General features: G+C 35.4%; 1 protein-coding gene across 1 annotated transcript in view; it reads right to left on the bottom strand.

The window, feature by feature from the left end:
* Positions 1-2,745: 2,745 nt before the first annotated feature.
* LOC113552233 (neurogenic protein mastermind-like) overlaps positions 2,746-15,601 on the bottom strand; it is a 32,481-nt gene continuing 19,625 nt past the window's right edge. The window contains exons 3-8 of the mRNA XM_026954990.1: positions 8,913-10,400; positions 5,520-5,822; positions 5,234-5,426; positions 4,817-5,167; positions 4,504-4,721; positions 2,746-4,369 (exon numbers count right to left, since the gene is read on the bottom strand). Coding sequence (XP_026810791.1) covers positions 3,806-4,369; positions 4,504-4,721; positions 4,817-5,167; positions 5,234-5,426; positions 5,520-5,822; positions 8,913-10,400 — 3,117 coding nt within the window. The 3' untranslated portion in view covers positions 2,746-3,805. The remainder of the gene's footprint in view (positions 4,370-4,503; positions 4,722-4,816; positions 5,168-5,233; positions 5,427-5,519; positions 5,823-8,912; positions 10,401-15,601) is intronic.

The raw sequence follows: 15,601 nt of genomic DNA, 5'->3' as shown, positions 1-15,601 counted from the left end.
AATCCTTTGTGTGAATAAATGTTTCTTATTTTTAATATCTTAAAATTATAGTTGGAAATATTTAAGTAAATGTTTATACAGTATTACATTACTGCGGTAGTCCGGTAGTGTGGTGTGTGAAACGTCTTAAAATTCTTCAGTTCCAAAGTACTTACCTACAAAGTACCAATGTATAATAAACTTTCAGAAATTAAGGCTCCAACACTTTGAATTTTGATATTATTAAAAAAATATCGAATTCATTACCTGTATAATATAATCTAATTTAATTTATACCAGTCTACTTAGTTATTTAAATAAAAAATTATACATACTGACATACTGTATCACATGTGTAAGTTTATTTTGTTTTATTTATTGTTATTGTACCTATTTTATACAATATTCGGTGATGGAAGTACAAAATGTCAAATAAAACATTCTCATTGGTTAGGTATAACCCATTATTAATGCTAAATAATAAAAATTAAATTAATTTTCTATAAGCTCATGTGTAAGCTCATGCATAATTATTATTGATTTAATATATACTATTATAGGTACTTATTGAATTTTTGACAACAAAGAAAAGATTTTTATAAGTGATTTAGTTTAAATCTTAATGTTGTACCAAAAAGAGATCCGAAGGGAATACGGGGCTAAGCTCCCACAAGTTCATATTTGAAAATGGTTAGCCCAAACTTCAATATGTTGATTTGGCCATGCAGTATGTAGAAACGTATTTTAAATAAGCTAAACACAAAATTTTATTAATTCCCCATAGTTACACAGAGTTATGTTATTAACAATAATATACTACTATATTTTTTTAATACTACCTACAAAGTACATACTACAACCGATTTGTATTCAAATTATCAATTACATTACCAGCTAATTACGTTGATTTCTTTTACAAACCTCATACTGGGTATATTATTTAAAATAAATATTTTAAATAGAAATAACATAAGTAAATTTTTCATTAAGTAAAAAAAAATTGGCTCATTTTAATATTGCTTGTGATTTTTTCTTTGTGCAGGGCCAGATTCATCTTGGCCTAGATCTTATAATTATTGGTTTCGTGTTGGCCATATATAGATAAAAATCCAGGAATTTCACAACATAATATAATGGTTAGTTTAATACCTTATGGCATGCAATGTAATAAAATTCAATAAAATTAAGATACAGCTTTAAGTTAGGATTTGGATAAAAGCATAAAGTTTGTATAAAAAAATACAATTCAGTTAATATAAAATGTTCATATATTATATTTTGTTCTACAATTGTAACTAACTCGGTTCATTCATTTTTACTCATAAAACCAATTATTTTTGTTTTGTTTTTTCTTAATTTTTGTACAAGGTAATAATATAATCATAATAGATTTCCTGCATACTTAGCACAATTGAAATCTTGTTTTTTAAATATAATTTAAACTTACAATTTAAGTCGGGTATAAATGTATAATAATAGTGATATATAAATATTATTAAACCTTAACTCTCTATATAACAGCATAAATGATAGGCTACACATACAGACATATATATATATATATATTTAATTATATATTATACATACATATATACATATGTGTATGTATATAATGTATATAATTATTTATATTTAATTTACTATATAATATTATGCTTTTAATATTAATATTTTTTATTTAGTTTATAATAATCAAGAAAGCGCACCAGGAAAAAAAATAATAATAATAATAAAGAAAATTAAACAAAAAAAAATTAGAGAGTGAAAAATGTTGAAAATAATAAATTCTTTAATTATTATAATATAAAAAGAAAAAAAATAATAATGATTGTCAGTGGTATTATTATTTTTTTTGTTTTATACATCTAGAACGAGATTTTAGTTTTACGTTCATACAATAAAAATAAACTGTGGTAAGCGACACAAGACAAAAACAAATTAATAATAATAATTAAAATTAATATAAGTAATACAATGTAAAAAATAAAAAACAAATTGGTGTTCATAATTGTCACGGTACTACAGACTAATTGACTCAACAATATTATATATTTATATATAAAAAAAATTATTCTTAGGTTTCATTTAAAACCAAAAAAACACTTTACATAACAAATTTATGGTTAATATTAATTTTTTTGCTTGGTATTACACACATTTAAAAAATATTCTTCATTTTGTTGTATAAAAATAAAAAATTGGGCACCGAATAATAATTGAAAACAATATGAAATTAACTGTCAAACACACACAGACATACACTCAATTTTTATTGCATTTGTGTTAATATTAAAAATTATTTTGGAAATTTTTACAAGAAAATAATCATAAACAAGCTGAATACTAGTGGCAAAGCACACGGAAAATATTTTTTCTTACTTACATAGCAATAATTTTGATGATAATTATTGATTAATGTTAAAGAATGAAAAACGTTTTTTGTGTGTTTAGCCACTGGTTGAACATTCAGTCTTGGTATTTTAGAATATCAATCGGCAACTACAAATTATTAATACAACAGAAATAGTTTGAATAATATATTATATGTGCATACATACATAAATTATATAAATTTTTTTGTTTTAATATTTTTTTTAAATTTTATGTCAACAACACAATAATAATAATAATAATAATAATAGTAATAATAATAATAATAATTTTACAGACCAAACTGGTTATAATTTAAACAATTCTAAATGTATATATATATATATATTTGTATAATAATGATAATTATTATTTGTTCAAAAGCATATTATTATTTACAATAAATAATTTAATTATTTGGGCACATTTATTTTTAAAATATAACCTCAAGTAATTATTATATTTGCTTTTTTATATTGAATACATAATCATTAGAAAACCATCACAGGGCAGTTTCTTACTGAAACCTTAAACAAACTTGTAGTTAGTGTGGTAAAATTGCTGTTATGGCAACAAAAACAAAAAAAAAAACAACAACAAGAAAACAAAAAGAAGAAAATCATCAGGGAGCCACTCGCTTTGGAAACGTATGCAAGAATAACTAGTTGAGATCAAACGAGGTTGTTCCCCCCATGGGTATTTTTTCATCTTTTTTTTAGATTTTCAATATCGTTTCACAAAATTAATTATTTTTATTTTTTTGCTGACCATCATTTGGTAACTTGGGTTAATTATTTTAGTCGCATGATCACAACTAATATAACGACATATTTAATGTGTAAAGTGGTAATTGAATAATAACTACTCGGTACCTCTTTCAAAATACACATTACAATTAATTTATTATAACATTGTACCAGGTAAAGTAAAATATAGATGACAATATATGTGCTGTTGACATTTCATAAATCAATACCTTAACTCGTTGATTGGTAACAATAGTTTTTTGTATGCAAATTGTACAGTAGAAACAAAGTGAGAAAGAAAAGAGAAGTAGGAACAAAATGTCATATTTGACATTTACCTTTCTAAATAGTTATAAAATACAATTTAAATAATGTCTTTCAAGTTTTTAGGCTAATAGTAATTATTTTGTACAGCCTTTGTAGCTTTGACTTTGCACTGAAACTACATACTTTATATTGGTTATTAAAAGTGATTGTTTAATCATAAATAAAATTATTGCAATTTTTTAAAAACTATACTTAAGAATTAATTTTACTTATTAAAAATAAACTAACATTTTAAAAAAAAGATGGTGAGTTTTGATTTAAGCTACATTGGCCGTATAGTGCAACTTTAAAAACAACATGATCAAGTTCATAGTTATTATCACAGGCATTAAATATCGATCTAGGTCAAGGTATCAGTGTCTAACGCAGTACTATAAAAACGTTTAATGAGCATCGAGGAAATCAAAGTTGAAGTCACCAAATGTCTGTTGTTTATTGTTAAAACCATTCTTATTATCATTAGCGAGTGGCTGATCAAGGAAATCAAAATTGAAATCACTGGGACTAAATGAATTACGGGGTGGTAATCCATTGTTAGTATTTAGCATAGCTGTTGGATTTGCAACAGGTGCCGGTTGCATTGCTGTGCTTGTCGGCTGATACTGCTGCTGATGTGGGTTTGCTCCATAACCAGAAGCCATGTTGCGCTGATAAGGATTGCCAGTATTCATAGTTGCTTGCTGCTGTTGCTGTTGGGTAAACGACTGTTGTTGCTGTGCTCGCATCATGGACGGGTGCTGCTGAGGTGTAGGCTGTTGTTGCTGATGATGATGTTGTGGATGTTGAGAGTGTTGTGGGTGTTGCGGGTGTTGTGGATGTGATGGATGCTGAGGTTGTTGTTGCTGTGGTTGCTGAGAAACCATCTGTGCATTACTAGCCATACGACTTTGGCCACCCCCACCCATTTTAACATTCATCGCTTGGGACATATGAAGATTTACTGACATCTGAAAACATTTTAACATTAAAATTAATGTTAACCAAGGTTGTCTTTTAGGTAAAAGTTTCTAATTTTGTTAAAGTTTTTATACATAAAGACATAGTTTTGGAAGAATAAAAATATAATAGTAACATCAATTACTTGATTATTCTGTGACTGCATGCTAATATTGGCATGTTGTTGCTGTGTCATAGTTTGCTGTCCATTAGCCATTCTTGCAGACATATGCTGCATTTGTCCAGCCATCAAGTGAACGTTGTTCGGTCCTGTTTGGCAAGTGTTTATATTTGGATTAGCACCACCATAACCTGCACCAATATTGTTTACTGGAGTGTTACCCGCTTGGTTTAAATTGCCGACTAAAAAAAAGTACATGTATTAGAAAAGAACAAATTATATAAATAGTACTGTCGATTAGTATTGACAATCATAATAAATCAGTTTAAGTAATTACTTGAAGCTTGGGAAACTGTCGGTCTAAATTGATGTTGTTGGTGCTGGTGTGGTTGAGGTTGTTGTTGTTGATGTGGTTGATGTGGTTGTTGTTGGTGCTGCTGTTGTTGGTGTTGGTGTTGTTGCTGTTGCTGTTGCTGTTGCTGGTGTTGTTGTTGTTGTCTTGCCGCTAACAGTTGTTGCCAATCACTGTTAAATGCTTCTGAGCTGGGTGTGACATTTGGTGGCCGTTGAAGATTCCCTGAGCCTGGATACATCATATTTCTTTGAACTGATGACATATTACGATCGTAACCACCAGCCATTGGACCTCCACCACCAGTATTAGCCATTTGTGATCGTAGCATAGGTCCTAAAAATGCATTTAAATCTTTAATTTATACTCTATAATTTATTAAAATATAAAGAGTTTTCTTACCTGAAGGTGGAATGGGTTGTTGTTGTATAGGGCGTCTAGATTGAGCACCTTGAGGTAAAGACTGTCGGGCTGATGGTATGTATCCTTGTGCAGGAAACTGGGTTTGGCACATACCCATATTTTGGGCAACATTTAGTTTGTATTCAGGAGGAGGTGGTCGACATCCACCAGGACCCATCATATTCATCTGGTTCTATATACGTACAAGAATGTCAACAAAATTAAAAACAAGTCATGTTTAGAAAGTAATAAATTATAACAATAATCAATGTTAGTGTACACTTACGGGTGTCCTATTCATATGCTGAGGTAACATGTGATGTTCATTATTCATATTGGACTGCTGTACATTAGTTGGTGGTCGAATATTGGTTGGACTAGCTCCTGCACTAAGCAGTCTGGCACGCTGTTGTGAGAATGTCATACTCTGTGATTGAGTCATATGCATATAGGACTGTTGTCCGTTGTCTCCACAATTGGAATTATTATAATATTGCTGCATGGACGCACCACAATTTGGCGCTGTAGTCGAAGCGACCGAGGCACTGGTCATAAGTCTCTCTTGGATGGCCTGCCCTTGACCAAAAGCCTACAATAAATAAAATAATTAGAATGTCTTAAAAACGATATCATGATACAGTTTTAATTATATATTCATAGACATTTGGGACAACAATTTGAAAAATTGAATTTTTAACATACATCGCCGGTTGTTGTTTTTAAGTGTCCCGACGACTGCTGTCTATTAAACATAATATTTTCAAAATTGATAACTCGTAAACGAAACCAAAATATGTTAAACAATAATAGCAGTATGACAATATCGTTGCAATAGCTTAAAAAATCTACAATGTCCACATTTTATCCAAATTTCACGAGTTAACGTCAATAGTTTTGAACCGCAACAATATCTCGTAGAGATACACACAAGGAGAACAGTGTCAAACGTTTTTGTGTACCTAATAAAAGTTTACCAATCGACCGTAAATAATTGAACTGGGTGAGGTTTAATGGTCTTCTTATAATTAGTTTTCATTTTCAACTAATCGTATGCAATGTGTGTGTGTGTTATTAAAAATAAAAGGAAGACTAATAATAACAACGCTCTAAATTACGCCACGTAACACGCTGTTACTAAAACAACATTGTCATTTGTTTCAGTGATTATTATTTATTACCCGACAAAAACAATAATTTTATTATAATATGCGTAACGTTATTATATCAGAGACTAACGTCGTACGTAACCTAGACGCACGGTATTTGAAATGATAAAATATAATAATATAATATTGAATTACCTATCGAATTATTATTATTACAATATTATAATACACAACGACCGAATACGGCAATAATCATTGGGCGAAAGACAATTGTAATAATATTGTATGTTATATAAGGGGAAAAAATCGAAAGAAATGTTTCCGGTTTGTTTCTACGTGAACGCAGGCATTAGTAACAATAATAGGTAACGGCTAGGCGAGAAAAGGAGTGGACGATGACAAACACCACCGTCGAGTCCGAATAATATATATTTTTGATCCAAAACGCACGCGCGCTTTTTTAATGAACCGAACGCCACACCACATCAAGGACGAGAATCGAAAATTAAAATTATTTATTTTTTGTATTGCGTACTACCTGTGGGAATTAATAAAAGATGGAAAAAAAAGTATCGGTATTGGTTTCGTTATTCCGTCGGATAATTATTATCCTTGAACGTCGCAGTTAATTTATGTCAACGAGCGAACGTAGTGATATGGTGGTGGTGGTGGTGGTGGTGGTGGTGGTGTTAGGTAGAAACGACGATTTTCAACCGACAGTTTTATAAAATTATTATTATTTTTTTTTTAATCGCGTGTATAATTTTTTTTTATTCCTGAACGCAACGGCAAATGGTAGTCGCGTTATTATAATAAATAAATGCAGGAAGTCGACATTGTCTTGCATAATAAGCCATCGATGGCTATGGTGGCAGAGGTGGTGGTGGTGGTAGTGACTGGTGGTGATGGCAGTGACGGTACCCGCGCGCGTATACACCGCGAGCACATAATACACGCGCGTTACAAATATTACACTGTTGCCAACACACACCCGCTGCCGCTAGGATGACACTTGGATTTAATTAAAAAACCATTACGAACACAGACACGACCTCCTCGCAAGTCCTGTGCTATGCGTATAGTACATACGCGCGATATACGGAGTTTTGATAGACTTTTAGAATGCACGTACGTGTCGGCGACACAGTGGCAGTCGGACCGGAGGTTTCTTCTTCAGTGATGTTCATTTTTTTAACGGCCAAACTATTTAGGCCGAAATAATTAAGCTAATAATAATAATCCTAATCGAACGGGAGACTATACGTAGTGTGAAGATCGACGGGAGGGAGAGAGAAACGAAATACCGTATTGTCGAGTGCCCTCCCCCTCCTCACTCCCACCACGAAATCCTTAGGTTGCTGGTGCCGAAGTCATGATGACGGCGACAGCGATGCGATTAAACATTAGCACGGCCGAAACGTGAACTATTTTTTCTCTCTATACACACACACATATATATATATATATACATAATATGCGTGCGTTGAATAACTGCTGTTACTTCATCCGAGAGGAGAAAGCCAACACAGGAAGTGGACTAGAAGAAAAAATAATACATACAAACCACATAGTGTACACACGAATAACATCGCGTGATCCGTACGCGACGACATTATCCCGTGTGCCCGAGATACATAACACGAGCGTTGCGCGTATACCAATAAACTTTGGATAACATTATGGAATATATGGTCAGCTCAGGAGTGAGATGTATAATACGGCGGGGGAGGATGCGGAAGAGAGGTGAAGAGAGAAACGCGTGCGGATTGAAGAGGTATGCGACGAATACACACAACGCTTCGCCCACTCGAACCTCCGCGATGTTATATCGATAATAATATGACTTTCGAGTGGATAACATAACACAACACACCATACACGAACAAAACAATATTATTATATGATATACACATGGACCACCACTCGAACGAAAAGTATACCTAATAGAATTATACGACGATGACAAATGATCTTAATCGTTTTCGTAGTGGACTGAAGTATAATATTATATTTGGTATACAGTATGCAGTATACACTATATATAATAATATATATCGTTACTAAATTTCAACAATGTTATCTGGACCTGTCGTGTTTTTTTTATATTGTTAAAAATTGGCAAAATTGTAAAATCGGTTCCGATGAACGACGTAGAATCGACAAAGTTAGCAACCAAAATAATAATATCGACAAATATTATAATGTCTTACAAACGTACGATAAGATAAATTTATAATCAGCTGTTCCAATTGTTGGTAATAATTTTTAATAAAAAATAAAATTGGCATAATATCAAAATTCAGGCAAGTTATGAGTATGTAAAATATTAAAATTTAAAAATTCTCATCTCACTTAAAAACCAAAAAAATGCCACGAAAAAAAAAACCATAAGTCCCATTGGATTACCTTAAAGTTTGATAATAGGTCAATTTAGTGTTATTAAAGCGTACTATGCGAAGTTTAAACTATCGAATATAAATTTACTAAGTCGTACACGACGGAAAGACAACACGTGCAACGTCATCTTGATTAATTGTCCACAGTTTATATACCGTTTATAGACCGTTAATTACCTGTTGTTGGCCTTGTTGATTGACGTGCACTTGTTGGGACTGGGCCATTTGGAACGAGCTGGTTACCACGTCCGGACTGGCGGCGTTGGGCTGCTGCGGGGACAAAACGCCCGCCGAGGCAGCACCCGGCGACGGCGTTATCCTGCGGGCCGCCGACACGGGATACTGAGGACTTCCGTGGCCGTTATACTGATTGTACCGGGACTGGGGCGACTGGAGGGGTTGCTGTTGCTGCTGTTGGGACGTAGGTGGTGGTGGCAACTGTTGTTTCTGTTGTCGCTGCGTCGCCACCGTCGGTTGCTGTTGCTGCTGTTGTTGCTGTTGCGGTGGCTGCTGCTGCTGTTGCTTCATCCTGGGCTTGGGCGGTTCCTGGGGATGGTAATAGTTATTGTTCTCCTGCTGTTGCTTTTCTTGTTGTTGCTGCTGCTGGTGGTACATGGAGTTAACCGGTGACATCATGTTATAGCCATTCGGGTTGGGAGTGCCCACGGGAGTGCTGGGCGAGTGTATGAAGTCGGGCACGGAACCGGGTGACTGGTAAGGGAAATCGTAACCACACTTGTCCGGCCTCTGCTGCTGGTTGTTGTGTTGTTCGGCCAACTGTTTTAGCGTTTCAGCGGCCACGCAATTTGAATAATTATTGTTGCCACCGCCACCACCTCCAACACCACCGCGCTGTTGCTGCTGCTGGTGTTGCTGCTGTTGTTGTTGATGTTGCTGTTGCTGGTGTACTTGCTGCTGCTGCTGTTGGTGGTGTTGGTCGTAGGGCGACTTAACAGGCGGCGTGCACCTGGCATCGGGTTCTGTCTTTATGGGCCGCTTGTCGCACAGGTCCACCTGGTTGAAGTCGGCCGGCGTGATTCCCTCGCTGTTGAGATCCGATATGATCTCGGTCAACGTGTCTGTATCGACATCTAACATGGGTTCGTTGGTGTTATTGTTGATGAATGACAGGTCGTTCAGGTCACCGTCGCCCGGGAAGTCCATAAGGTCCGGTTGCTCTTGCTTACATTCATGCATCGGGTGGTCGGTCGATGGGCCAGTCGCCCCCGCTGTACCCCCCGTTGGAATACCACCACCGCCGGACGCAGTGGGCACAGTACCGCCACCCGCGCCCGGGCCTCCGCCCGCCGACTGTTTCGTGGTCACGTCGCTCTGCACTGACGTGTTGACCGACGTGAGGGTCAGGTTGGTGGAGATCTGTGCGTTATGCTGATGTTCACTGGTGCTAAACTCGAGTTCCTGCACGATTTTAACACTGAACTTGGCATTGTTACTCGCGTCGTTTTTGGCATGAGGAGACTGTTGCTGTTGCTGCTGCTGCTGTTGTTGCTGTTGCTGCTGCTGCTGCTGCTGAGGACCGCCCCCGACTCCGTTGTTACCGCATGGCGGAATGGGTACGCACTTAGGTGGCGCCGGCATACCGTCATGGTATACGCCATCCGACCCATCCATGTCTTCACTGGATGGTCTCTTGGTGCCGAATTTCTGCAAAAATAGTAAAAAAAAAAAAACGTTTTAAAACCCGATAATAGTTCATATATTGTATACATAGCACAAAATTGTTGTGTTTGCGCGCGCGTATATTGTTCAAAAAAGGTACGATACGATAATATAAGTTCGAAAGTTTTTCCTTGTTATTTGGCAGTTCCGGAACGTGACACAAAGGACATATCCAACTATAATACTATTATAGAGTAATAATACTACTTTCACCGTGAACGGACGTAGCGATTGTCGTTGGGGGAGTGAAGACGACGACGTATGGTTCTCTATACGAATGTATGTATATATAGTAATAACACATGCATAATGCATATAATATATAAAATCTAAAACCCGTAATTAATCCATAATGTTTAAATCATAGAGATTTTTTAATACATAGATATATATTGTGAACGAAGAGCGAGATTTAATTAATGATTGAGGAGTTATGCAAAACGCCAAAGAATGTTGGCCTACTTTTTGTCACAAGCCCGTGTACTGTTCCCGCGCAATCATATACACAATATTATTATACTGTGTCCCCCAGTCGAATGTCGAAACGCCGTGTAGCGAATGGACACTATCATATACAACAGTTAGGTGGTATACGTATAACCAGACACAATACTCGGATCGCATTTTAGGACACATATTATTCTAGTATATATGTTAAAAAAATTTTCCCTATCAGTTTATGGTTTAACCATTCGTTAACCATGTTTGGATAGACATTATTGAATTACGGGGCAAACACATCAGAAGACGATTGTCTTATTATTATACTAATAGCGTACCAGTAGCACCAGAGCTGTTAAACGGTCATCAACCTGCATCTGGGCAGAGAGGCGGTAGTAGTGTGGCGGCGGTGGCCGCCGCTTGCGTACAATTTTTTTCTAATAAGTCAATTTCTGACGGTTGCCCTCGTGATTATTTTTCACCGAGAATTACAAGACAGGAAAAATCCTAATAAAACAGAGAATATTTATCATTTTTCTTTTGATAACAATTAGAAAATAACAAGATTTTGGAATAAGAAATTATTTAAAGCACATTACGAATATTCACAATCATAATACGTGTATACTTTAAATTCAAAAATTCCACGGTATTTTAGTGTCGATTAAACAGAATATGATGATCACACGACATGATAATACTTAATATAACTATCAATAATAACTTTGGCGGGAACTTTTTTGCGTGCAAACCTTTTTCGGCATCATGAATGGTTTCAAACGAACCGCGGTAAAGTCGTGTAAGTTATACACCCGATAATTTCGACCAGGTCTCTAATCTTTCTCTCTCTCACACACACGCGCGCGCGCATACATGCAGCATACATACACGTAAATAAATTTTTTTTTTTTCATCGAAAACCTAAGTAGGTCATATACGTTAAGATTTCGCATATTCATTCACCGGACACACATATAATATACACACACCAAGTACACGACCGTTACCTCGTTGCAAGGTTGTTTTTTTTTTTATTTCTAGCCTGTACATAATATCGTAACACGGCGCAGTTATTATAAATACACGTTCAGCATGTGTAATGGTCGAATGACGCGCCTCACACACACACACACACACACACACCGTATAGTGTATATATAAATATATATATATATATATAATATACATATTTATATACACACGACTATATTATGTACATATATATATAAATATAAATACACACACATAGTAACGCCGCGCAGAGGGTTAATCAATACCGGTCGACGGAGGCGGCGGAGCTTTCCGTCTTTATGTATATACGGTGGCGGCGGCGGCGGCGGCAGCGTCGTCGCCGTCGTCCGTCTGTTCGTCCAACCCCACTCGCCCCGCGCGTGTGCATATATATATATATATATAGGCCTGACGGGGTGAATTCCCGTCCACACACATATATATATATATATACAATATTTAGCTAAAACGAATATCAAAATGAATTTAATTTCCCGTCCGCCGTAACGACAGAGTCCCTCACCCTCGATACAGTTGGACACGATAGTGACGATGATCTCGAATCGATCGCAAAAGAACCGATAAACGACCGTCGACGTACATCGCGCGATTTATCCGGTCGTGCGGGGTCAGGTTCTCGGTGTCGTCTCGGACCAAATGATATTATAATATTACATATTTGGCACGAGACGACGACGACGACAATATTATATTGTCGTACTTATATCACGTTGTAATATTATATACGGCACACGATTACGTGATAGAGACACGTTTTTTTTTTTTTGTTGGCCCGCGCGGCTCATGGATTTCCTACTGTTTCCCCCCCCGAAAAAACACGTTTTTGCGGAAATTCGATTTGAATTTAAAAAAATAAAAATAAAAAACGACGCGTGCCTTACACGGTTACGGTGTTCGCGCAGTTCGTACACGCGGCACCACACGTGTGGCGTCATGTGGTCCGTCCATCCGTCCGGCGTAACCGTCGCGTTTCTCGCGGGACAGCGCAAGCGTCTTGTGCGCATCGGCCGTGTGTCGACGTCTCCTATAACCACCGCCGCCAACGCGCCACCGCGCCACCGCCGACGCCAAAACCCCCCGCGCGCGCGACGCCACATATCGTCGCCGAGACAACCACCCCGCCGCCGGACCGACCGTAACTGTTGCCTACACGGCGCGCCGTCCAATTACGCATATTGACGCCACAGCAGCAGCAGCAACCGCCGCCGCCGCCACCGCCGCCACTCATTCAACAACGACGACGGCGGCGGCGTCGGGCGGTAGAGACTGCGTCAAAAGAAGAGAGCACACGCTGGCGCACTAGGCATCGGTTTGTTTTCGCACGGCCGTGAAACGGTCAGAGTCCGAATTAAAACGCGACAGATAAAATTCGAAATCAATCGATGCGAGTGAGTGGGGGGAGGGGGGAAACGAACAGTGGAAAAAAGAGATCAGGGAAATCCGTCGCGACGTTTCCATGACGGGAAAACGACTATTTATCAAATCCGATTTCCATATAATGCCATCGTCGACGGCTAATTTTTCAATTCCGATTTCTTGACGAGCTATATTATTATAGGCTATAGCTTGCGTATATCATAGGTGTACACATAACATCAGCTTCACGAACGATGTGCGCTATTATATTTATAGCACCCGCCTACACCGGGAGAGTCGAGATCACACATGTACGTCGTCCAAACTATGCGATAAGTGAACGCGATTGAAGCGTGTTAAAACAATATGAATTAGAAAATAATAATAATAATAACGAATTGTACAAAAATCATCGAAACATAAGAACCAATTTATCAAACTAAACTTCTATCGAGGGAAGAAAAATTATTGGATTTAATTACGTAAATATGGTTATATAGATTAAAAAGAATATAACATTTATCTATTGACAAAATAAAACAAATCAATTAACACGTACTCGTGCATGATGAAAAGCTATAGCTATCGTTAATATAACGTTACCCGCAGACTAAATCATTTTAAAACACCATAACTAAAGTCTATATTATCATAAGTGAACGTTAATAAAAAAATATATTCATCCAACGTATACTATGGTATTATATTATATAATGAGCCATTTGGTTATAAATGGATATTCTTTAGAATTGTCATTTCTTTTTAATTGCATACGACGAAACTTCATTCTGTTCTGGTGATATAAAATTAAAAGTCTTGGCAAGTGCTGCTCCTGACAGTATTTGAAATTAATTGACCATCATTACAATAAGAAAAAAACTTAAATAAAATGAAATGAGCAAATTGAAATAAAAGGGTAAAAGAAGAAGAGAATCTGAAGAAAATGGTTTCGGTAGAAAAGTTAATTTCACCATAGTAACGTCCTTTCAGAAAATTTATGTTTATATTCAAGTTTACTCGAGGTACGTAGATACCCCACGCGAAAAATATTACTAGATTTGTAACGTTACTTATTGAATACTAGTTCATATTGAAATGTTTATCTAAAAAAGATGTTTGCATAATACCTACTATGCAATTATTAAAAGAGATTATTATTATTGTATAGGCGTTTATGTTACAGACTACCTCGGATATTTTCTATCCAATATTGGTATTGACCAGAAATTTATGTAATTCGAATCGTAATACGTACTATACAAATACCAAATATAAGCTAAAAAATATGTTTGCTAAATGTTAATCGAATTGGTGGGTGTACAAAAGTTGAAAAAAGGAAAATGATTTGCGATACTTTTGACGTTTTTATGAACAGTTTTTATTTATTTATTTTCTTTCGATATATAATAATGTTATTAAGACATGTATTATAAACACAGACATTAAAAAGCCCACAAAATGTAACGATTTTAATTAGTTAATAATGTGAGTGACTTATATTTTACACATAATATGTAAACAAATTTATTTTTAAAATCCAAAACTACACTAATATTAAAACATTTTAATCTGTAAACGATATTTGAATTGATATATTTGTCTACTTAGAAATACTAGATTAAATGCGGTCGAACGTTTTTCATGTATACCAAAAACAAATAACTAGTAAATAGATATAATATTATATTTGTTTAAACTAAAAAAAAAAATAACCTACAATGTAAACGGAGGCAACAGTTACAGCAACGTCGGTGATAAATAGAAATGGAATTAAGATTATAGTATGTATAATCATACTCGGGAGAAAGGAACCTGCGCAATATGCTCAATGTGCGTACAAGACGATATAAATTTCTTGTAAGGTACCTACATAATATTATACCGTTAACTTATTTCTGGTCGCTAAAATCTGATACGAATAATATCGTAGTTTATATAGTATATTTACATATTAAATTCAAGATGGTAAAAACAAATAATTCTAATTATTATAGACTATCTAGTATCTATATTTCAACTGTTGAAAACCTTTTTTTATTAGATACGATTTTATTCCTTATATTATAATATTTAACTAAATACGATACGAAACTTGGTGCCCGAAAATTAATATATATATTCACAATCATATTGGTCAGCGATTATTAATAGCGTTTTACCGTTTTCGCAGGATTATATTTTCGTACACGCTGTTTATCTAATGCATAGACGTTTTAAAACATGTTTATAAGAAAAAAAATTCGTTCGTTACAGTCTATAGAATCAAGGAAAATGAGGATTGATGCCAGTTTATTATTTTAAACTACGACTGAACATTATATATCGATAAAGTTTTGCAAAGATAATTTGCATGTAAT

This window comes from Rhopalosiphum maidis, chromosome 2 (assembly GCF_003676215.2).
Source record: "Rhopalosiphum maidis isolate BTI-1 chromosome 2, ASM367621v3, whole genome shotgun sequence".
NCBI lineage: Eukaryota > Metazoa > Arthropoda > Insecta > Hemiptera > Aphididae > Rhopalosiphum > Rhopalosiphum maidis.
The sequence above is the reverse complement of the archived record's forward strand: the minus strand, read 5'-3'. Positions and strand labels throughout refer to the sequence as shown.